This window comes from Arachis hypogaea, chromosome 13, assembly GCF_003086295.3.
Source record: "Arachis hypogaea cultivar Tifrunner chromosome 13, arahy.Tifrunner.gnm2.J5K5, whole genome shotgun sequence".
In the NCBI taxonomy this organism is placed as follows: domain Eukaryota; kingdom Viridiplantae; phylum Streptophyta; class Magnoliopsida; order Fabales; family Fabaceae; genus Arachis; species Arachis hypogaea.
In genome coordinates, this window is record NC_092048.1 from 134,055,122 (window position 1) to 134,079,176 (window position 24,055).

At 30.1% G+C, this 24,055-nt stretch overlaps 2 protein-coding genes across 2 annotated transcripts; one reads left to right on the forward strand and one right to left on the reverse strand.

Moving 5' to 3' along the window:
* Positions 1 to 12,608: 12,608 nt before the first annotated feature.
* Positions 12,609 to 14,206, reverse strand: LOC112733792 (uncharacterized). Its single transcript, XM_025782878.3, has 2 exons — positions 13,376 to 14,206; positions 12,609 to 13,287 (listed from the first exon to the last, which is right to left on the reverse strand). Exons 1-2 carry the CDS (start codon positions 13,654 to 13,656, stop codon positions 12,957 to 12,959), a joined length of 612 nt encoding a protein of 203 aa, XP_025638663.1. The 5' UTR covers positions 13,657 to 14,206; the 3' UTR covers positions 12,609 to 12,956.
* A 7,841-nt stretch (positions 14,207 to 22,047) lies between these two features.
* On the forward strand, positions 22,048 to 23,567 carry LOC112736054 (CASP-like protein 2A2). Its single transcript, XM_025785414.3, has 3 exons — positions 22,048 to 22,592; positions 22,905 to 23,028; positions 23,104 to 23,567. The coding sequence occupies exons 1-3, from the start codon at positions 22,372 to 22,374 to the stop codon at positions 23,386 to 23,388; spliced, it is 630 nt and encodes a 209-aa protein (XP_025641199.1). The 5' UTR covers positions 22,048 to 22,371; the 3' UTR covers positions 23,389 to 23,567.
* Positions 23,568 to 24,055: the final 488 nt, after the last annotated feature.

Sequence of the window (24,055 nt, forward strand, 5' to 3'; positions counted from 1 at the left end):
TATTTACATAAAGGAAATTAGGAAACAAATATAACAATTTATACGTCATGACATTTAAATATTGTTGGGAGAATAATTTATTAATTTATTCATGTGAGAAAAACATAACCATTTATACTTTTAAGTTATAGGGGAACGACTCACTAATAAATTAATCATACGAAAAAATTAATCATGAAAAGTAAAGATAACACGAAAAAGTTATATGCACTTTCAAATCTCGTTAGCACTGTAAAACATGGTAAAAGCAACATTGGTGGCCGTGTATGTGAAGCTCTTAAAAAATTGTGAAAGGAAAAATAACTCCATCAAACAATATAGTAAAAGTAACGTTACATGATTAATAAGATGCGAGGAAAGATTAAAAAAAAAATGTATACATAAAAACAAAATAATATATACAAAAACTAATATACATATAATTTCTTGTATAATAAATCGTAGAATTGGATTAGTTTGAGTTTAGTGTCTAACTATTATACTATTAAATAAATTTAATTTTAATTTAATGTCAGTGTACAATAATTTTATATGTATATTTAATTACATAATATTACACCAGTAAAAGTATTTATTTTTTATATAATAATTTTTTTAATAGTCATTCAAAAAAATAGATATAATTATACAACTGTATAAATTTTATACTATTAGTATATTAAAATTAAATTTTATTAAATTAGTAATAACTAATAACATTTAATTTATATTAATAAATTTAAAAAATAATTATAGAAAATAACGATAGAAAGCCGACTTATAAATAAACACCGGTGAGGCGGTGACTGATAAATAACAACGCGGGTATTGGGGTATTATTCATTCGAATTTAACTAGGTATTTTTTAAAAGTTGTATAATATTCTGTCTTTTATTACAATAATTTAAAAAAATAAAATAAATGCATCTAAAAATTATAAATTAATTTAATATTTTTTTAAAATTAAATATACATTCAAAATATAAACTAAATAAATTTAAAATTTAAAATTTAAATTTCAATTTTAAAATTCTGTTTCAGATTTAATATATTTAATTATTAATATATTACCATTTAAATATACATTCAAAATCAAATTAGTTAGAATTCAAAATTTCGATTTTAAAATTCTAAAATAAATCTTAAACCATCTTAAATTACTAGTAAAATTTTCGCTCTGTAAAGATTCAGAGTTGCAGCGCCTCCCCCTCCTCATCTGTAGCCCTTTCGTCTTCTCCCGCGTTGCGCACTCTTCTACGACGATCTCCTCCTTCGACGACGCACTCCTCCAAGTGACACGTACTTCTTCTGCGCACACCCGCACCTCCCCCTGTCTCTTCTCCCACGTCGCACTCCTTCTGTTTCTGGTATTTTTGCTTGCAAAATTCTAAAGAAATTTGGTTGAGTTCATTCATGAAGATATGTTATTCTTTTTTTCGCTTAATAAAAAATTCTATTTTTTTAAAATTTATGTATAATATTGGAAGTGTCTGTGTTTTTTTTTCTTTTTTTAAAAATATATTTGTGATTATAATTTTTTTTTGCACTCATATGTCTTATTTGGAAGTTATAATGTTAACCTAATTTGGATGTGTCAATATTTAATTTTAGATGTGTTTATGTTATTCATTATGTTCTTTTATATATATATATATATATATATATATATATATATATATATATATATATATAAGTTTTTTACATGAATTTTGGATTTGTTGATAAAATATTTAGAATTTTGGATGTGTATTTGAGTTTAATTTTGTCTGTGTTCAATATATAATTTAGAACTACAATGAGAATAATTTAGATGTGTTAATACATAATTTTGAATGTGTTTATGTTGTTTATTTAATTTTAGATGTATTTTTGACATGAGTTTTGAATGTTTTGAATAAAAAAATAATTGAAGTGAGTTTAATTGATTTTGAAAACTTCACTGATTTTTTTAAAATTAGTACACGAAAAGTTGTTACGAGTTTTATGATTTAGTTTGTAAAAAATTAATGTATTGTAAGTGGTTACAAATTTTACGATGATAAATATTCAAAATAAAAGTGGTTCCTTAAAAATAGAAAATATGATTAATTAAAAAATTAAAATAATAAAATATTAAATTTAAAGACTAAATTTTGTTGTACAAGTAGCATTTTTCTATTCCATATTGTGTATCAAATTAAAATTTTACGTTCACCTTATTATTCACTTTTACGGTTTTATCCTTATTTCGTTACAGACCACGTCACCATATATAGTAGTGTATATCACAAAAGACTCTGATTATATATGCCCTTTTTAAAAGTAAGTTTCACGACGTTCCCGTGACCTGCTTTACCTTTGCATGTGTAAGGGTTTCGTCCTTTCTTGGTAGTTGGTTACTTGCTGTTGTGCAATTTGTGTAATGTGTTGTGTTTTCCACCCTGGATAACATGTCTGCTAGTGTTTTGTACGAATATTATGTGTGTTATTTTCTTTCTTAATAGTGATGAGTCCACCACCACCACCACCAGCTGGTCCAGCTCGAATAAAATTGAAGCTGCTTTGATTCCATGTTGCTTCCTTCTTATTACCTTGTGATTACAATTATCGTCTCTTTTATTTCCTACAATTTGATTGATTCCTTTAATTAATGGAAGATACGTACACGTTCGGAGTCGTCCTCAAATTAAATAATCTTGGATGTTTTCTTTGACCAAAATTATGCACCACAAGTAGGGTCCCCCACCGGCCGCGGTCACTACTGCGTGCTTTGTCGTGTATGTTTATGCGCAAAATCAGTTAAAGGGAAATTTTTCCCACAATAAGCTATGAGATCATCAATCTTGATAAGAAATTAATATTATCAAGTTGATAGGAGTGTCCGCGGATCGGATCAGATCGGATCGGATATGGCCGAAAATTCGATCTGATTCACACAATTTACATCGGATCGAATATAATATCCGCATTTTTAGTACTTTTTAGTGACGGATCCGATTCGTACGGATCGGATATCGGATATATCCACATAATTAAATCTTCTCTTTTTAATCATATTTTTATGTAAAAGAATTCGATAAAAATATTTCTTTTGTACTTTTAAACTTATTTATTCCTAAAATATTTTTAATCAAACTCTCTCTAAATAACAAAAATAAAATAATACAATATATGAATAATAATTACTAACTAAAACATACAAACAAGTAAATATAATACCGAACATATATATATTTTTTATTTTTTAATTATTATAGTGCGAATCTGTGGATCCGCGGATGTAGAGCAGATATCCGTGATCAAATCCGCACCCTTTGTGGATCGGATTGTATCCATAATTTTCGGATCGGATGCGGATATTTACTGCGGATCTGTGGATACGATCCGATCCATAGACACCCCTACAAGTTGAAAGATGAGGTCACAATTTACTTAAATAAAGGTTACTTGACCAGCTGCAGAACGCTTCGATCGTTCGTCAATCGTTATTGCTCAACTAAATTGTTTCAAAGGGTAAAAATAAAAGTGAAATCATAAATAAATAAAACAAGCAAACAATCAGGGATAAGTGGATAACTAGAGAGAAAAGAAGTCATATACAGGTGATTGCAATAGCAAGTAACAATCATGGTACGGCTATATATACTATAGTTGGACATTGTTATAAGGTTGGTATTTTGTGCATTTTATTTTGACGACAATGTTGAAAGAATGAGAATGATTTGGATTAATCTGCTAATCACTAACTGTTTAGATTCTCCCTACTACCGTACTACATGAGTTGAGATGTGAAGACAAACGTTAAAAAAAATTATATATTTAAATTGGTCGCTAATAAATTTTAGGTAAAATATTTTAATTCTTAATAAATTTTATTATTTTAAACGTTCTTGTGAATTATTTATGTCGAACAATTTGTTCTTTTTATTATTTATAATAAAATATTTAATATGTGTTTAACAAATAAATTTTTAATAAATTTTATGATATGACAAATTCTCAATAAATATTATTATAAAAGTTATTTTTTTCTACAGAAGGACTGACTTATTTTAAAAATTTCTAAAGCAATAAAATTGTTGAAAATAAAAGTTTACTATTTAAATTTTCTAAGGGACTAATTTGAGTATTTATTTTAAAAAATTTGTTGAATATCTAATTCATAGTTTATTGTCACGACCTTAGACACACTCCAACACTATTGTGTTGGCATTCGAACTTATTCATCCTCTTGAGTTAAAATCAAGTCAGCCTAACTTTCAATATTTAGCAAGAAAGTCAAGAACACAAGAGAAAAAAAGCTTTGGTGGAAAAAATATTTTATTATTCAAGTGTTTATTACAAATGACTCACACGCCTAAACTCTAACTCTCATCTCCTATTTATAGTCATCTACCTCCTCAATGGATGGTTAGGATTAAATTTAATCAACAGTCTAGATTGATCATTTAGAACATTCAGTACAAATATCTATCCTACCACATTTCTCTAAATATTTCTAGATTATTTCATACTACTATTCATACTTCTATATATATCTACACTCTTCTAAATTACTCTATGACCTTCTAGAGTCTTCTAGAACCTTCTAGGGTATTTCAGGACCTTCTTGGGTATTTCGGGACCTTCTTGGACATTCTAGAACGTTTCAAACCATCTAGACTATTCTTAAACACTCCAAAAAACTATACAAACATCGTTGAATATAACCTTCTAAAATTTACCATGACATTATCTCTCACCTAATGCGCAGACGTCCTCATTGCGTTCTGTTCATGATAGTGCTCTAGGTATTCTTGGAATTGCCACAGATCTTCACGAGCTTCTCAGCTAGCTTCAGTTATCGGGAGTCCTTTTTCACTTGATCAAGTATTGGATACTTGGTGGTACTCCTCTTCGTCGCACGACGCAATTAGCTAAGATCTCTTCGACTTCTTTACCAAAGGATCTAATCAACACAAGTAGAGCATGACTCGAGTCACCTCTACTCGATTCATCTTGGTCTTCACGATATAGTTTAAGCATACTCACATGGAAGACTTTATGGATCTTCATAGAGGGAGGGAGTTGTACTTTATAAGCAACATCCCTAACACGCCCAATGATCTCAAATGAATCTTCGTATTTGTGGATTAAACTCTTATGAACCTTGCGAAAGACTTTGAATTGTTATGGAAGAAGTTTAATAATTACCTTGTCTCCCACTTGATAGCTTGTATGCCTCCTCTTCTTATCTGCCAATTTCTTCATCCTCTTTGCAGCTTTGTCGAGGTAAGAACGAGTGACATCTGCTTGTTCTTCCCATGACTTAATCATATATAAGCTCTAGGGCTCTTCCCTAAATAAGAGGAAGAAAGAGAGTGTGGTGTAAGCGGCTATTGTCCAGCCATAATCTCGAACGGACTTTTTCCTATGGACTCGCTCTTTTGCAAATTGTATGAGAATTGAGCAATGTCCAGAAGTTCTGTCAAATCCTTCTGATTAGCGCTTATGAAATGCCTCAAGTAACATTCGAGTAAGGCATTCACTCTCTCAGTCTGCCCATCGGTTTGAGGATGGAAGCTTGTTGAGAAATGAAGCTCCGATCTAAGGAGTTTGAACAACACTATCCATAGGCGTCCTGTGAAGTGTGGATCTCGATCACTAATGATGCTCTTAGGAAATCTCCAGTACTTCACCACATTCTTAAAGAATGGTCCTGCTGCTTCCTCTGCAGTGCAATCAGTAGGGACAGGTATAAAGGTAGCATACTTCAAAAATCAATCCATTACCACGAGAATAGATTCAAACTCCTCAGACTTCGGTAAGGCAGAGATGAAATCCAAAGACACACTTTTCCATGGTCGCTCTGGCGGCGGCAGAGGTTCCAACAAACCACTTGGTGTCTTATTTTCAATCTCGTCTTGTTGGCACACAAGACAAGTCTTCACATAACTCTTCACTTCATTCCTCATTTGAGGCCAATAATAGGAAGATTCAATAAGTGCCAAGGTCTTTCGTTTGGCATTGATAACCAACCCATTTGGTGTCGTGGCATTCCTTCGCTTGGTGCTATCCTGACCTCAAATCCAGCTTGTTAAGTGCTCGATAGTCGATGCATAGTCTCAATGAATCATCATGCTTCTTTTGAAACAAGACTGGTGCGACATAAGGTGCCTTCGATAGATGGATGAATCCAGCATCTAGCAAATCCTTGAGTTGCTTCTTCAACTCCTCAAGTTCTGGCGGTGCCATCCAATAAGGTGCTGAGGTAGGCGGCTTTAATCTTGACTCCAATCCAATCTTGTGGTCCACCTTTCTCTTAGGTGGTAGTTGTTTTGGCAACTCATGAGGCATCGCATCCTTATTTCTTTAAGGACTTCTTTGATTTTGGTAAGAACGTCTTTTCTTTTAGATGTTGACTCCTCTTGTAATAGAGTCAAATATATAATCTCTCTCTTTTTGAACTCTTTCTTAAGCTGCATAGCAGAAAGCATCGGTAGTCTTCCAACTTTAGAGATTGTAGGGACCATGTATGGAAACCCTTTCTCCATGACTCATACTATGTCGTAGTATAACATAGGTATTATATTTATCTTCTTTTACAAATCAAGACCGATGACTATTTTGAAATCGTTCATGGGTACTACTGAGAAATCCACAAGACCCTTCCAAGAACCAAAAGACATCTCAATCCTTTTTGCTACTCCCTTAAGGGGTTTACCTTTGGTATTCACGGGTTTGAACCAGCCATTATTTTTGGTGATCTTCAACCCAAGCCTCTTTACTTCATTAGGCATGATGAATTTGTGTGTAGTACCAGCATCGATCATAGCTATGATGGATTTTTCATTGATAAAGGTTTTGACATACATCAAGTTTTTCTTTTCTGCGATGCTTGCCTTTTTGTCATTCACAACATTCATGAGTTGGATAAATCCAACATACTCAATTACTTGAGATTGAGCCTCTCATTCCTCGACAATAAATGCCAGAGTCCCTAGCTTGGGACAGTCTTTCGTTTGGTATGGTCACTTGCACACGAAACATCCTCCTTTGGGCACGAAAGCCTTCTTCTTTTCTTCGTACTCTTTCTTTGAAGAGTATTTCCCTTCCTTCTTGATTGAGAAATTATTCTCCTTGTCTCTCCCACCTTTGATAGAACTAGGTTTGTAGGAAGACTTGGGTTTAGAGTCTCTCCTATGATACTCAGTGAGTGATTCGGCCACCACGATGGCCTCATCAACATCCTTAGCATTCCTTCTTTGTAGTTCTTGCTTTACCCAAGGTTGGAATCCATCAATGAAGAAGAACAATGCATCGGGGATCTGAAGCGTGAGAGTAGTGAACTCCTTTACGTAGTCGCTAATCGTACTTTTGTGCTTCAACTCTCTCAACTTCTTCCTTGCTTCATAAACCGCATTCTTATGAAATAATTTTCTTTTCAACTCCCTTTTGAAATCTTCTCATGTGGCTATGTTGTAAGTACCCTTCTTCATATCTATGTATTTTCTCCTCCACCACAAAGTAGTATTATCAGAAAGGTAGAGAGCTGCAATGCGTACCTTTATTGCTTCTTCGACCACCCCTTGACTTTCAAAGTACCTCTCAATTTGCCATGAAAAATTCTCTACCCCTCGAGCGTCCCTCACGCCCTTGAACTCCTTTGACTTTCGAAGACCAATATTTGTTGTCTCCCTTATAATGGTTGGTCACGATTTTGCCTTCTAGAACCAAACTCGAACTTCCTTAAATAACTTCAAGGAATTCTCAAGTTTCTTTTCGATTTGGAGCATGCTTTCTTTGAAAGCATCTAGTTCTCCTAACACACGAGTCTTGAGGGTCTCCTTGTCATGTTATATCTTTTGGAAACGCTCATCCATAGAGGATAGAACATTCTCCAACATATAAACTCTCTCTTCTAAGAAGTTAGAGTCCTTACCTCTAAGTTCACTTGAAGAATGGGCCTTCTTACCTCCTAATTGAGAATAAATAGCATCCCTTATCCTTTGAGACTCAACATGCTCCATGGTTACAATAGAAGTCATATCCACATACCAATTGTGCTTCCTCCTGAATCTTGCTCTGATGCCAAATTGTCACGGCCTTGAACACACTTCAACACTACTGTGCCGACACTTGAACTTACTCAACCTCTTGAGTTAAGACCAAGTTAGCCTAACCCCCAGCATTTAGCAAGAAAGCTAAGAACACAAGAGAAAGAACGTTTTGGTGAAAAGAATACTTTTATTATTCAAGTGTTTGTTACAAATGACTCACACGCCCAAACTCTAACTCTTATCCCCTATTTATAGCCATCCACCTCCTCAATAGATGGTTAGGATTAAATCTAATTAACGGCTAGATTGATCATCTAGAACATTCAGTACAAATATCTATCCTATCACATTTCTCTAAATATTTTTAGATTATTCCATACTACTATTCATATTTCTATATACATCCACATTCTTCTAGATTACTCTATGACATTCCATAGTCTTCTAGAACCTTCTAGAATATTTCGGGACCTTCTAGGACATTCTAGAATATTCTGAAACCATCTAGAGTATTCTTAAACACTCTAGAAAACTATACAAACATCGTTGAATCTAACCTTCTAAAATTTACTGTGATATTATGGTTACCTTCGATGGAGCTGCACTGGTAGTCGGGTCGGATCCATGGTGAGTTGTGCCATGGTCTATCTTTGATGGGCCTAGTCCAAAAAAAAAAGCTTACAAAGGAGATTTACCATAACTTTTAGGTTGTATTTGAAAGAGAAATTAAAATTGAAATATTAAGTTTTGTATTATATTTGGTGTAAAATGTAGTTATATCTTAGTTAGTATTCTATTTAATTCAGAATAAATATAGATATAAAATAAGAATATTTATTAAAATATCTTTAGTTATTAAAAAAATATTGTTAAAATTTTAGTCTTTATTCTTAGAAATTTCAATCTTTTGTGTTTCAATTTTTTAAAAGTATTAAAGGAATTAAATTTTGTGTTTTAGAACTGAGATTTTAGTTTAATCTCTAATCACTAAATATAATATCGAATTTAATCTCCCAAGTCCGAATCCCAATTCCAGTGTTTATAAACAAACACTACCTTACTAAGAGTAACTCACCATTACAAACCATTACTCACTAACTTCTACCTCAGCTACATTTGCTCACGGACTTCCCTGCAATACCTTCAATTGGTATCACTGTATCAGGAACTTTTTATTTGGTCACGACTCACGAGGACAAACAGAAAACCCACCTTTCTTTTTTTTGGTATGCAAAACCCGCCTAATTTGAACAAGAAGCAAGTGGATTCTGGACATTGGTCTGTCGAACTGCATTAAAGTAGGCCCAATTTGGTTTCAAACCAAAATCGTATATGTATTTGGGCTGTTAGCCCAATATTCTTTTATCATTTTGACCGTTTCTAAAAAAAAGAAAGATTTGACTAAAAAGATATCCTAATAAAAATTTTTAATTCTTTCAATGCATTATCTTATGATATTCATAAAAATTGTTCTTAAGATGCTTGTTAATAAAATTTAAACACAAAATTTTGACCCTTCAATAATAATGTAAGGCTGTAAGCATACTAAGAAAAAAAAGCAGCAGCAGCAGACAAACTGATTGACTACAATTAGCAGTAAAGAAAAATAAATAAGGTTTAATTATTCTGTTGGTCTCTATAGTTTCGTAAAATTTTCAATTAAGTCTCTATACTTTTTTTTTCTAATTGAGTCCCTGCACTAATTTTTTTTTTCAATTAAGTCCTTCTTAATATTAGCTTAATTTTATAGGGATCAAACTAAAAAAAAAGAATTGGTATAAGAACCTAAATAAAAGAAAAAAAAAAGTGTAGAGATCCAGTTAAAAAAAAATTTTGGTGCAAAAACTCAATTAAAAGAAAAAAAAGTATAGAAATCTAATTAAAAATTTCGCGAAATTATAGAGACTAACAGAGTAATTAAATCAATAAATAAATAAACCCATAACTGTTTTCTATTAGAAATCAAATTGAGTAGTATGCTTTTAACACTTTATCACCGCCACCTTCAACTGCCATGTTGTTTGCTTCGTCTATGTCTTAATAATTTGGCCTCATTAGGATTTAAAAAATTAGGAGACTCAATTATTATCACCTTTCACGAGCATAGGCATGTGAGATAGTATGATAATGTGCATACACAATTTATCTATTAGTAGAGTCATCAAAAAAATTTATCTATTACTAATATATTATAATAAAATTAAAGATAGTCTCTATATTTATTATTATTCTTCTAAATTTCTATCAACTATCATGATGTCATGTTAGTTTAAGTAGTTAATTCATACAATTTGAACATAATTTTTTATCTTTGTATTGTACCATAAAATTTTTATTATATTTTTATTTTTTTATAATAATTTATTTTTATATAATATTATAATTTTTTTTAATCTTAATTTTTTATATTTTTTTATCCTTTATCTTTATACAGGTTATACTATTACTTTTAATATTAATATTGATTCTTTATAATATATATGTATAAATTTAATTAAAATCTAATTTCTTTTCTTCTCTTTTTATACTCATTACTCATTTTTATAGTTACTATATAAATTAATATTTATTTCACACATTTTTTTATCTCCTCTCACATAATTTCATACTTCCATCTCTTTCTCTTTCTCCCTCTCACATAAATGTATTGTACAATATTTTTTATAAATTAACTTCTAAGTTTAATATTAATTTACATATGATCTAATATATTCTTAAGTAATATATATAATATTTTAAATTTATACTATACAATATAATTAATTTAGCTGTCTGCGTATCATACAAGTTTTAATTTAGTTAAATATAAAACGGTTAGGGATGAACCCACATGCAAAAAAGAGAAAGCATTTGTTCTTGCAAATTTTTTTAAAAAATACTAATACTTATTGTTCTTGCCTAAATATGGCCGAATTATAACTCGTCCTTTTGGGGTTGCTTGCCGACCTTCTCGATGTGTCACGATGAACCTCAGCCACCAAATAAAAATGATGAAGGAGTACCTGCAAAAAGCACTTTAACGCTCAATTCAGTTAAGGATAATTATCCGAGGAGAGTCTTTTTATTTTAGAACGAACACACTTACCTTCACAAACTCTGATTGCTTCCTTTTATAACTAAGAAACAATAATGACCGTTTGGATCTGAATTAATCGTTTTTTATGTAACCGATCAAAGGTTTTATTGCCATAAAGTCGGCAAAGTTAATGCGCCGATTACAAGAAGGTCCACCGAGCTATAACTCGTAACCGATGTATAACGGTTATATCACTTATATATATTTATCTTTTATTATATTATATTTATCCTAAAATAAAATATAAATGATTTTTTTGTGTTTTATGTTAAATTTTTTTGTTAAAATTAACATATAATAATAATTATATTATTAAATTTGAATTATTATAATAATAAATAAATAAATAAATAAAATAAAAAATAGCAATAATTTTCTTTATATAAGTTAATTAGTTAATAATTAAATTAAAATTTAATTTTCTAATTAAATGCAGCTTAAATTATTAGTATTTTTAAAAAAATTATTTAATATAAAAAATATATCATGTACATATTAATATACTATATTAATATTCATTATTAAAATGATTTTAATTATAATAATTACTTTAGTTAAAAATTTTATTTATACCATAAAGACTATAACAAGTAGATTTAACAGTTAAATATGAGATAATAACAAATAAAATAATAATTTAAAAAATATATATAAATAATATTGTCATGTTAAAAATAAAATGAAAATCATTATAAAATATTTTTTTATTATTTTGAATATTATGCTGTTTATGTGAAATTATTTTTTTATTATTTTAAATACTATAATAAGTGATTGTGTGTATATTTCTAGTTTTATCAACATGTATAAATAATTCTAATTTAAAATTTTAAATATATCTAAATCAATTTGAGTTGGTCGAATAAACAACTTAATCGTCCGTTTAAGTAAGTGTTGAGAGTTCGAATTTTATTTCATATATGTAATAATTTATTGACCAATTACAGACTCTTAAATAAAACTTAAATTTATAACAGGTTAATCTTTAGTTTATTGAAAGACCAATTATTGTCCCTACTGTAAAATAATTTTTCAGCAACAATTGTTCGATATCATAATATGTGTGAAAGCATAATAAATCGTTAAAAGTAGTGACTTAAACTTATTTCGCGGGAATTAGAGGGAAATGACCATTTCATGTATGTGAACTTATTTTACATACGCCAAAAGTGAATTCGTCTATTTTGTGAACACAGTATGTTAAAATGATATCAAAATCTATTTCACGGACGTTTTGAGTGAATAATAGGTCTGCATTTTTTAAAAACTTTTTAAAAAGATGTATATTTTGATAACTAATATTTTTATATATTTATTTCAATAAAAAAACCTGAATATGGCTATCATCAGATTTTAACTGCTATTATCATCAAATTTTTCCATTCATTCAGAAAAAAAAAATGAAGACAAATGGCAATGCTAGTTATGTTATGTTTTCATTGGTATTCTATGTAAAGTAACAAAAAAAAAAAAAAAGAATTGAATTAGTTCTAGAAATATTTTAGAATGTATTTAGAAAAAACTAGATCAAAATATTAACTTCAAATTTCAAGTTTCTATTTTTTTGGTCAAAAGAGGTTTGTTTTAACGGTATCAAATTTGCAAACCTTAAGCTCATGGATACAAATTTGGGCTATGCTAATCTGGGTTCTATTAACTAACTCGTTCTGGATGGTCCAATCCACTCGACCAAAAGCAACAAGAAAGAAATTTTTTCTGTCTCCAACATTTTTCATTGAATGGAGTAACGAAATCTACATCATAATATCACAACAACATCATGATCTTCTCATTAACGAACCAAAAAAACAGTATCATCACATGACATAAAATAAATTTCTAAAGTTTTAATTGAATAAGGCCTTAAACAATTGTCTCAAGTTTCAAGCAAACAAGACGGTTTGACTTGGGATGGTGCTTGTATTGGTAGATCTATGATGTGGTGATGGAATTGGAGGCAAGTTATTAGAGCTTCCCCTTCTTGCAGTCATCAATGAAGAACATGAACGCCTTGAATTTGAATGCATCCCTCTCTTAATACTATTGTTAGTATTGTGCCTCTCATATGCACCTAAGGCTCCTCCATAGCTCCTTGAATACTTCAATCTCTTGTTGTAAGGGTTCTCTGCCTTTGCAAGATCCTCTAAGCTCCTCACATTTGCTAATGATGTGAATGACTGTGACTTCCCTTCGTAGTATCTTGATAACCCCCTCCTATAATACATACATGTATAACATCGTTAATATTTTTCTTTAGAAATAGAACTAGAGATTATTAGATGGGGTAGAAAAAGAAGCTTACTTGATGGGAAGTTTTTGGAAGAGAGAAGACATGTCACTCAAAGGATCATCATGTGCAAGCTGATGATCAATTGATGAGGATGAAGAAGAAGAAGAAGAAGGAGATGATGTTACTTCTTCAAAAGAATCATCAGAACCAATTGAAGTTGAAGAAGAATTAGAACAAGACACAGAAGATGAAGAATGAGAAAAGAAATCATCATCCTCATGAACTAGTCCTGCTATTTTCTTCTTTCCTTCAACCATGTTGGTGTTGTTATTCTTCTTCAGTTGCTGCTCCATATATCTTGTATCTCTTGTGATTCAAACACCCTTTTTCTATTCTTCTCATAAACCAATCAACTAGAACTACTCTCTAGAAGCAATAACTCACTTTACAAATTGAATGGGTGCAGTGGTATATAAATGGAATGGAAGATTTGGAAGATATGGATGACCTTTTATAAGAGACAGCTTGCTTTTTAAAATGGTGGATAAGATTAATGCAATTTTCTGTTCTCTCTCTCTCTTCCTATCCATTTATCCTAGTCCAACTGGTCTCTATTGTTTGGTATATAAATATTCTTAATCTTAATGGAAAAGAAACAGTGAGATTCGAGCCTATCCGAAATTGATTTTTGTTGTCCCTCCCAACATGCATTCAAAACCCACCCTATCTTTGTTTCCTTCAACATGAGCTAAATATAGCACTTTACCATTTATTGTGGGATCCAAAGCTAAACACGTTTCAATGCCGCGTGACCCTACTATTTCCTTACATTTTTCTAAACATTCTTTCTTTTTCTTTTTTTTTTTAAATGGCTCACAGTCTCGCACCAAAATTTTAAAATCTATGGGCATGAAAAAAGGAGACTTTTTCAATCAGCATACCTTTCTATACAACAATACAAGTGACTTGTTATCTTAATTTTTGTTCATCATACAAATTGTTTCATTAGTTACAAAATATTTTATGTATATGCACACAAATATTTATGTTGTATTTTCTCTCTTTTTATAGTGCATATACTTTAAATATTGTTAATGTTTGTGATTTTTAGTATATTATATTATGTTTATAAAAGAGTGACATTCAAAGTAACAATGAAATATGAATACAAAAAGAAAGTAAATATATATTCTTAAAGTACATATATATATATTAAGATTATTAATAGAATTTTTTAATATTTTATTCTATTAAATACATAATAAAAATATTAAAAATTTAAATTTATATATTTTTATTTATGAAATATTTTCAATGGATAACTTAGACCATCCTTAGCTAAGGCCTATCTAGTATCTATATCATAATAGATATGTAATTTGTGGAGTGTAATGAGCCAAAAGAAAAAGAAAAAACAGAAAACAATTTTTGGGGAAGGACTAATGAAGAAGAGGTGAGGTCATGAGGGCAATAGAGGAGCGCGTGGAGAGTGAAGCTCCCAAGAACCATGGATAAGGTCGAATTGAATGGTGACATGGACTGGGAAAAATTGTTAGTACTAAATTTACAATGATGTTGCAAGTTGAATTGTAAGTGGCGATCAAATGGGGTTTGTGCGGCGCTCACTCTATTAATTTAAAATAAAAATTATTATATGTTTTTAATTTTATTTTTAATATATATTTATATTGTAATATATATTTTATATTAATAATTAACTTTAGGCTATGTTTGGTTGGAAGGAAAGAAATAGAAAGGAAAGAAAAGAAAAGAAAGAAATTGAGTGGATTTTTATTTTCTTTATATGTGTTTGGATGAAAGAAAAATAAGAAGAAAAAAATATTATAAAAAAATAATTTTATCTTTGAATTATAAAATACATTGAAAAAAGTGAAAGAGTAATATTGGAAGTTGTGAGAGAAAAAAAGTTTTCCCTCCTTTTTCTTTCCTCTCCAATTTCTCTTCATAACCAAACAATGAAAAATGATCATTTTTCTTCCTCTTTTCTTTTTCTCTTCAAACAAACATAGTGTACGTGATTGTTTTTTGAGATTTGACTGTGGAGTAATTAGAGTATGGCTAGTCTTGTCTTTTTATTTTTTGTCAAAAAGGATTATATATCGATACCAAAAAAAAACAAAGAGATAAATACCTACAAAAAATACTTTGACATTTGAATTAGTGAGTGAATAATAAATTATGTATATCTCATATGTTAAAACATTTTCTTAATTCTCTTTATATTCGGAGTGGATGTCTATAGCCAATTATGCGTTTGATTCATATTAATGAGGAGCGAAAATATTTCAGTTCGTTTTGAACTTTTGATATAGTTTTAATATTGTCATTGATTACTAATCTTACAATATTAAAAGCCGATCTATAACATGTGGTTAAGTTATAACAGATATATCAATAATTAATTTTAGTGTATAAATTAATTTGGATTAATCGAATCATCAATCTAAATAAATGTTAAGGTTCGAATTTTATCTTGTATATATAGTAATTCATTAATTAATAATAAATTATTAAATAAGTTTAAATTTATAATAAATTAGTTATTGACCTATTAAATTAGAAAATACTATAAAAAAAATTAATTTTAGTGGACACATATGATGTTGTGATATGAATTTAAACACCCATGGTTTTATGTGATGACTAATCCTACTTTTGGGCGCAATTTGGCCCCATCCTATACCCTTTTTGTTCCATTGTCCTCTCCACTCTCCTCTATTCTTTTGCCACCTATACTACTTTAAAAGTTTAACCACACTTATCCTTCTCGTCATCCCTTCTTATGTTCACATTATATCTAGTTTAATTAATTAATTAATTTTGCATATGCACTTTAACAAAATGCATGTCGCTTTTACATCTCTCTCTTTTAGTACGCAATTTTTCCATCTTTACATGGGAGGTGTTAGAAATGAGTAAAAAAAAAAAAAACTGGAAACAAATATGTCCAAGAATTATTTATCATGGAGACGAAAATAAAAGTTCATCAAGTCACCGTAAAGATGAGACCCGTTTAACGAATAAATGAAGATCGTAGGAGAAAGTTTAGGGTCAGTATTTTTATTTAAATTTGATCAATATTTAATTATAAAAAAAATAAATAATTTTGTATTGTTAAATATAATTTTATATCATTAAAAATATTAATAATAATTAATTAATGATTATAAATTACAAAATTTGCTAATTCTTAATACTCCTCTATATATAAATGGACGAGACATTTTCATAGCAAAAAATCCGCTAAATCTCCATAATATATACATAAAATTATAACGTAATTCTTTTTTTGGTGAATTATTATAACGTAATTCTGATTCTAGTTATATAAAAACTTAAAACTAGAATTCGACTCATTATTAATTTTTATTAATATAAAATTTATTTCCGCATATTATTATAAAAGTACGATTAACAATACACGAAAAAATTTATATGTTTAAAACAGTTTGGTCTTGAAATAATATAGATAAACATAATTTTATATTATATTTTAATTACATGTTATATTTATTAATAAATAAGTTATGAAGTTATATTTTTTAAATTAAATTGTATTATATTTTTTTAATTTTGTTATTAATACCCACAAATATTAGTCTCTCCCAAAATTAATGGGAGAAGGTAACATTAATAGTTATATCTCTAACACTTTCTCTCAAACAAAAGTCTCTTTTTGGATTTGTTTGATTTTGCATAGACCTTTTTTCTCTTTTAAAATCTATGATAAATAAAAACCATGATAGGAATGAAATGTTTCCTTTCAAATGTTTTTCATTACCCTTTTTGTTTTCGGTGGATATGGCTTGCTTATATGATTTGAAATGTCCTCGCTTTTCCTGCCATTTGATAAACTCAAAACACCTATATATCCCATTGCATTATTTGGTAGATTTTATATATTGTTGCTACCATAATTTATATTTTCGTTTGAGCCAAGTTCTCTTATGTACATGATGGTCATCACATTTACGTCATGCATATTCATACACCACAAGAAAATAAATAGTATTTCTTAGCTTGGTGGACAAATCTGCTGAAAATGATTATGTATTGATGATTTTCGGCATAGATTATTACAATGCATTCCTTGATTTTTAAGACGCATGTTAGTAGAATTCTATATTTTATTTTACCTCGTCGTTGGCAATGATAAAAATAGTCACAATTTAAAAAAATATATATAATAGTGCAAGTTGACACATATAAAATTGTAATTTTATTTGATTTTAGTGTCATTGTATACATATTTTTTATTTACATTCCACCCACATATTATTACATTAATAAAACTAACTACTTTTATATTTATCATGTTAATGATTATTATTAAAAAATATAAGAAGTTAAATAATTGTGCGAACAATTTTACGCTAACTCAAAATTATATAAAATAATCTATTCCGATCCAAAATAATATTTTACCTCAATTATTGTGATTGGTATGTATCATATGGAGTGGATTCTCTCTATAAAAAAAAAAAAAAAATTAGATGATGTTAATTGTGATTTTTTATTTTTTTTATATTTAATTTTAACCCTATTTATAAAATTAATAGTGAGAGATCACACTATATTTTTTCAAATGTTAAAAAAAGTAAAGAGGATATACTTTGGTCGTTAATCGTGGCGGTGCTTAATTAGTGCACCATGTATGTTTAGTCAAGCCCATCTACACATGCCTCATACATGATGCATGTATGTGGTCGGTTGAATTTTCGAATTCTAAATATATATTTTATATAATCTATAATTTAATCTAAGATGCTTATACTATAAATATTCCAAAACGCGACATTAGGGGGGCGGTTGCCAGGGACGGATTTAGGAAAGAGGAGGTCTCAGAATTTTCAATAATTTTTATATACATACTTAATACTTTTTATTTTTAAATGATAGTGGTCGATGTGATTATTGCTATCTAGTAATTGCAATATGAAAAAAAAAATTTATTTCTTTAAAAAATGGTTAAATTTTAAAATTAATATTGTAAAATTGTAATACTCATAAATAGATATTTATGTATAGTTAATTTTCATGTGAGAGTAATAACTAAACAACGTTAAATAATAATTTAAATAAATTTATCAAATTATTTAATAATTTTTAATTATTAACTTTATATAAAATTAATTATATTTGAGTTTTCACTAACATCTAATTTCAAAGATGATAGAAAAAGCGTACCTATTAATAAGGGAGAATTAAAGCTTGTAATTACTAATATAATGAACTGAGAGAGTAAAAGAAGGTCAAACTTAACTATATATATGAGTATATAAAATATACAAATTAATATGGAGCAATATGTATTAAGAGTGTATATGTATACTTTACTAGGACTAGGAGCTGAACAAGTCAGCATTATTTTGAGCATGCATTAGGTTTAGGTATTCAATTTGGTCCACAAGCTTTGGCCAATACTTATCCATCTACGCATAACCCATGACGGGTCTTTGATATGTAAGAAGAGCATTAATGTTTAGGGGGTGAGGTGGAATGAGCAACGTGGACATAACATACACATGGATATGGATTCAAAAACAATATGTATTAATAATATTGTGCGTACTATCTAGGAAACTAATTGGATCAAGACTTGTCACTATCATGGATGATGTATGATGAAATTCATGTTTATGCCTTCAACCATCTTTCGTTTGCTTTGAAACTTCAAAGGGTTGCCAATATTGTCTTGAATATTTCAAATTACCACCAACCTTTGTTTATTATTTTAATTTATAAAATCGAAAAAAATACTTGGATACAAAGATGTTTTCTAAATTATATGCTTTAGATCAAATTGATTTTTCTTTTAAAATTAATCAAAATCGCACCGCGAAAACCTTCACTTATTTTTATTCTTTTTGTTGACTTCTTATCTTTATTTTAAAAGTGACATGTATTTATGAATGGAAGGGATATTATAGTACTATATGGCTGAAAAAACGTTTATTAAATTTCGTTGGAAATGTTTGGTTGTGGAAACTAGTAGAATCACCATAAGTGCTATCTACCCCCTCGCCAACCTGGCAACCGGTTAGAAATGCTATAATTGTAACTTATTATTGCTTGTCCTAGTAAGGTGTCTTGTAAGGTTTTACTCCATTCAATTTCCAATCTTTAGTCATTTTGAGAATTTTTAAAATTTTTTCATTTTTATATTTTAATATTATAAAACTCATGCATTTTAATCTAATCTTTATATATATAATTAGAAAACAGAAAAAAAATAAAAAAATATAAATAGACAATAAAACGAGTAAACAATATGAATAATAGAATAAAAAAATTAAAATTATAAATCAAATTATTAATTAATTATTTTTAATTTTAAATTTTAAAATTTAATAAATAAAAATTAGCAGTTACATCCAATTTAAATTTACAATTTCGCTATCTAACCAATAAAGATTCTACCAACTTCTGCCAACTCTTGCTTATGATTGTGTTTAATGAAAATATTTTTGTGGATGTGTCTAATAAAAATAGAGTAATGCTAGGGAACCAAAAGGGTATTAGCAAAAAATCAGCCAAATACGTTTGGGTGAATCCAAAATCTCTACGAGTTAATATATATGAATGTTTCTTCTACTAAGTATCAGAATGTTTCTTTTTCATACTAAATGGATGTTCTTTTATATATTTTCTGAATTTTTTTGTATTACAAATGTGAATGTTTTTATTTCTTTAAAAATTTTATATTTTTTTTAAATTTTATAGATATTTAATTATTTTTGCTAAAATATAACTGGATATTTCTTTTATTAAGTATTAGAATATTTTTTTTTTCATATTAAATGAATATTTTTTTTTATATTTTTGTGTATTAGGAAATTGCATTATTGCCTCTTATATCTGGTTGCTGTATGTCTCCGCTTCTATATATAAATCATAGTATTTTTCAATGGTTGGTTTGCCCTTTATACATCTGAATTGGGAGTGGGGAAAAGCCAAGCATCAGAAATCACAGAAAAATGAGATAAGCAACATTTTAGGGAAAAAATCTGACAACTGGTCATCAATGTGAATATTTAAAAATCAATTAGGACACCTAATAACAAATCTCATCAAAGGGAACCCCACCCATCTAAGGTGAGAAAGGAATATGATCATATGCATGCAGATAGATGAATGAAAACTCCCTTAAACTTATGTACAATTACACACACACAGTATCCTCACCTACCATGAGATGCAGTTAAGTATACGAGTATAAATTATGATGGCCAAAAGGAATCATATGCACACAACAGTTCCTCCGTTGCCTCCTCCCTCCACGCCCGCCACCGCCTCCATGGCTTCTCAGGTTGTCCCCCCGCCCTCGAAATCGCCGCCGCCTTAGGGATCGAGCTCAAGTTCAACTCCAACTGCAATGGCGGCTCCGGTAATACATTTGGTTCACGAAAGGGAAGCGGTTCTTGTCGACGGTGGCAAATTCGACGAGCCAGATGTCAGTGATAGAAGATGAGTGGGTCGCAGTGGGGAGGCGGAGAGGGCCTGACGGTGTGACGGTGAAAGAGAGTGTGATTGTTGGAGGTGGATAAGTTAATGTGAGAGAGAAGATGAAGGTTTTTATAGGTTTTAATTAGGTTTACCTAATCAATTTTAAATTTTTTAAATTTTGAATTTAGAAACTTTAAAATTAATTAATTATTAATATAAATTAATGTGATTTTGTTTAGTTTTTGGCTGATAACCTCTTGATTACATATACTTTTCAATGAAAATATCCTTTTTATGGTTATATCTAATGGAAGTGTCTTTGTGTGATATATTTCCTGAATATGTTTCTTGATATATGTGTTTTCTAGTGGAGATGTCTTTAATATTAATTATTATTGGCAATAAATTGGCAAATAATATATACTTTTCTTTAAAATTAACCTCCTTCCTCCATTTGCCATTTTTGGTCTGCAGAGGCACCCCCAAGCGCTGCTTCACTTCCCTCTCTCCGATGACACCCAGCCTCCAGCCAACGCCTCCATCCGCCCATAGACACCGCCAAAACATCTCCGCGAACGTCCGATCACTCCGTGCATCATCTTTTGCGTTGTCCATCCGCGTGACAACCGTGCACCCCGCAGTCATGCCTTTACTGTTGCAGTTCACCACCACCGTTGACAACAACGACAACTACCTCGATGCCAACGCATTGTTCAAAGCCATGCAGAATCTCCATTCCGTTCTCGCCTTCCGCGGCTTCAACCGCAAGGTTTTATGGCAGTTCTCGCTTCTTCCTTCTCTTCTTCCTCCGTCATCTTCGCCATGAACCTTACAATGCCGCACAGTATGAACAACATGCTAGAAATGCAGTGAGAATGTATGTAGTGGAAAGCTTTATATACGCATGTGGATGTTTATTTTTCATGCAAATGAGATGTTCATTATTAATGTAAATGGGATGTTTGTTCTTCATATAAATGAGATATTTATTTTTAATGTAAATGAGATATTTATTCTTAATACAGCATTCGAGGTTGGTGACGGCAGGAGATAGATAGTGGGGAGGGGATTTGGATTAGAAAGAAGTGTAATTAGAGTTAAAAAGGAGGGAATAGTTAAAATTTCCAATGGTAGAGTTAAAATGATTTTTTTTTTAACTTGATTTAGGGTGTTTTTTTTTAATTCTTAGTGGGCTGAAAAATCATCACATTATTCAGCATTATTCAAAATTTTCATTGTCTACTCAACAAAACCCAAAAAATAATTCAGCCACAAATAATAATCTTATTTTCAGCTCAATTGACGTGATTACTTTTAGTAGGCGAATAGCCGAAATTCCTACCAAAAAAACACAAACAAATAAAATACCCTTAGCTAATTTTTTGTGAAAGTTATTTTACTGTGTAATAACTTGCGTGCCTACTATACATTGCTACCCCCTGACTAGGCTCAGTAGTATTTGGTATGGTATATGGATGGATTCATGGATATATATGAAGGTGTGACAGAAGTATAGTGTTATTATAACTCACCCAAACTAAATAATTTATCATATATAATTCATAAGGGTATAACCAAGCACAAGAAATAGTAGAGCAGAGATGGAGAAGAAAGAAAATGCAGCAGCATCTCCTATGGGAATGGGAGGAGTATCTAGCAGGGACGAAGAGGTAGCATGCAACTCCACCACCATGCGTGCTTCTGAGACCTGCCTCCGTCTTCTTTCCATTCCTCTATGCGTCTCTGCATTACTCCTTATGCTTAAAAACTCTCAACAAAATGAATATGGATCCGTCGCCTACACTGATATTGCAGCTTTCAGGTACACACTTACAGCATCACGAAAAACAGGGTGATTCTACGAGTGACTAAGGTGGTTATGATATTTTAAAAAATATTGATAAAATTAAAATATTTATTTTTTATTGTTAAATAATATTTTTAAAAAGTGTTTCTTAAAAAAAAAATATAACTAAAATATAAAATAAATGTAATTTTAATTTTAACATTTATATAATTTCTGTAGTCATTGTAGCATAATAATAATACTAGAATTCGCGCGCCTAAAAAATATAGGAAGAAAACACTTACATATATCATAATTGTTGAGATCTGAATGTGTTGAATTTTGCAGGTATTTGGTGAATGTGAATGGCATATGTGCAGGTTACTCACTGCTTTCAGCACTATTCATTGCTGCTATGCCTCGCCATTATTCCACTATATCTCGTGCTTGGACTTTCTTCTTCCTTGACCAGGTAGGTCCACTTTTTGCTTTTGTTCTTGTTCTTGTGATTATGTTATACAAATGAATTATGTTTTGAATTAAACAGGTGGTAACATACATGATTGTGGTGGGTGGAGCCATGTCAACAGAGGTGCTGTACCTGGCCGAGTATGGAGGCGCTGCAACAACATGGAGCTCTGCATGTGGCTCTTTTGGTAGATTCTGTCACAAGCTCACAGCATCCATAGCCATCACATATGCTTCTGTAGGTTGCTATGTGTTGCTGTCACTCATGTCTTCCTACAAACTATTCACCAACTATGATGCGCCACCTATAAGGAGCCCCATTACTGCCATTCACATTGTGGCTTTCCATGCCTCGCCCAATTAGTCAATTAATTTCGTTATTTCATGTAGTATCGAGTATGTGCTACAAATCTAGAATGTGCCAGTCAATAAGCAAATAACTTGGGTCATACTTTATGAAGTTTTCCAGCTCTTATAACAATCAAAAGTTATTATCAAATCTTATATAACTCTATTCTTGATTAATTCGATATGGTTCAAACATTCAATTTGTCCTAAAATTCATATTCATACCAATAGTGCAAACTAAGGGAAGACTTTTTCACCTTATATTAAAAAAAAAAAACCTATCAGAGAAGGAAATTGTCTGCACCTCATTGCAGACATCCATGCCAATACATTGACTGCTATCTGTGAGCGCCATACCGAGTTGGATCGAGCTGAATGCTTGCTTGAGAAGATTTTCTGAATTTTTTTTGTTTTATCTTTTAGAGAAAAATAAAAATTTTATGAAAATGTCAAAGTAAAAAAAAAAAAAGAGAGAAGTTGCGGGTTATGGGCTTTGTTTTTATTGAAAAATTTTTAAGTGTACGGTGTTTTAGTTATTTTTAATCGTTGATCTTAATTATAAAAAATATATATAATATATATAATTAAGATCAACTAATATACCGATGTGACAGTACATTTGAAAAATTTCCGTTTCTATTATGTATAGATGTGAATTCAAGTGCGGAATGTTGCAGTTGCAC

Coding starts and splice junctions, on each gene's coding strand:
- LOC112733792 (XM_025782878.3), bottom strand. CDS start 13,656: ATGGAGCAGCAACTGAAGAAGAATAACAACACCAACATGGTTGAAGGA. Junction 13,288..13,375: donor TTCCAAAAACTTCCCATCAA/GTAAGCTTCTTT, acceptor TATGTATTATAG/GAGGGGGTTATCAAGATACT.
- LOC112736054 (XM_025785414.3), top strand. CDS start 22,372: ATGGAGAAGAAAGAAAATGCAGCAGCATCTCCTATGGGAATGGGAGGA. Junction 22,593..22,904: donor ACTGATATTGCAGCTTTCAG/GTACACACTTAC, acceptor TGAATTTTGCAG/GTATTTGGTGAATGTGAATG. Junction 23,029..23,103: donor CTTTCTTCTTCCTTGACCAG/GTAGGTCCACTT, acceptor TGAATTAAACAG/GTGGTAACATACATGATTGT.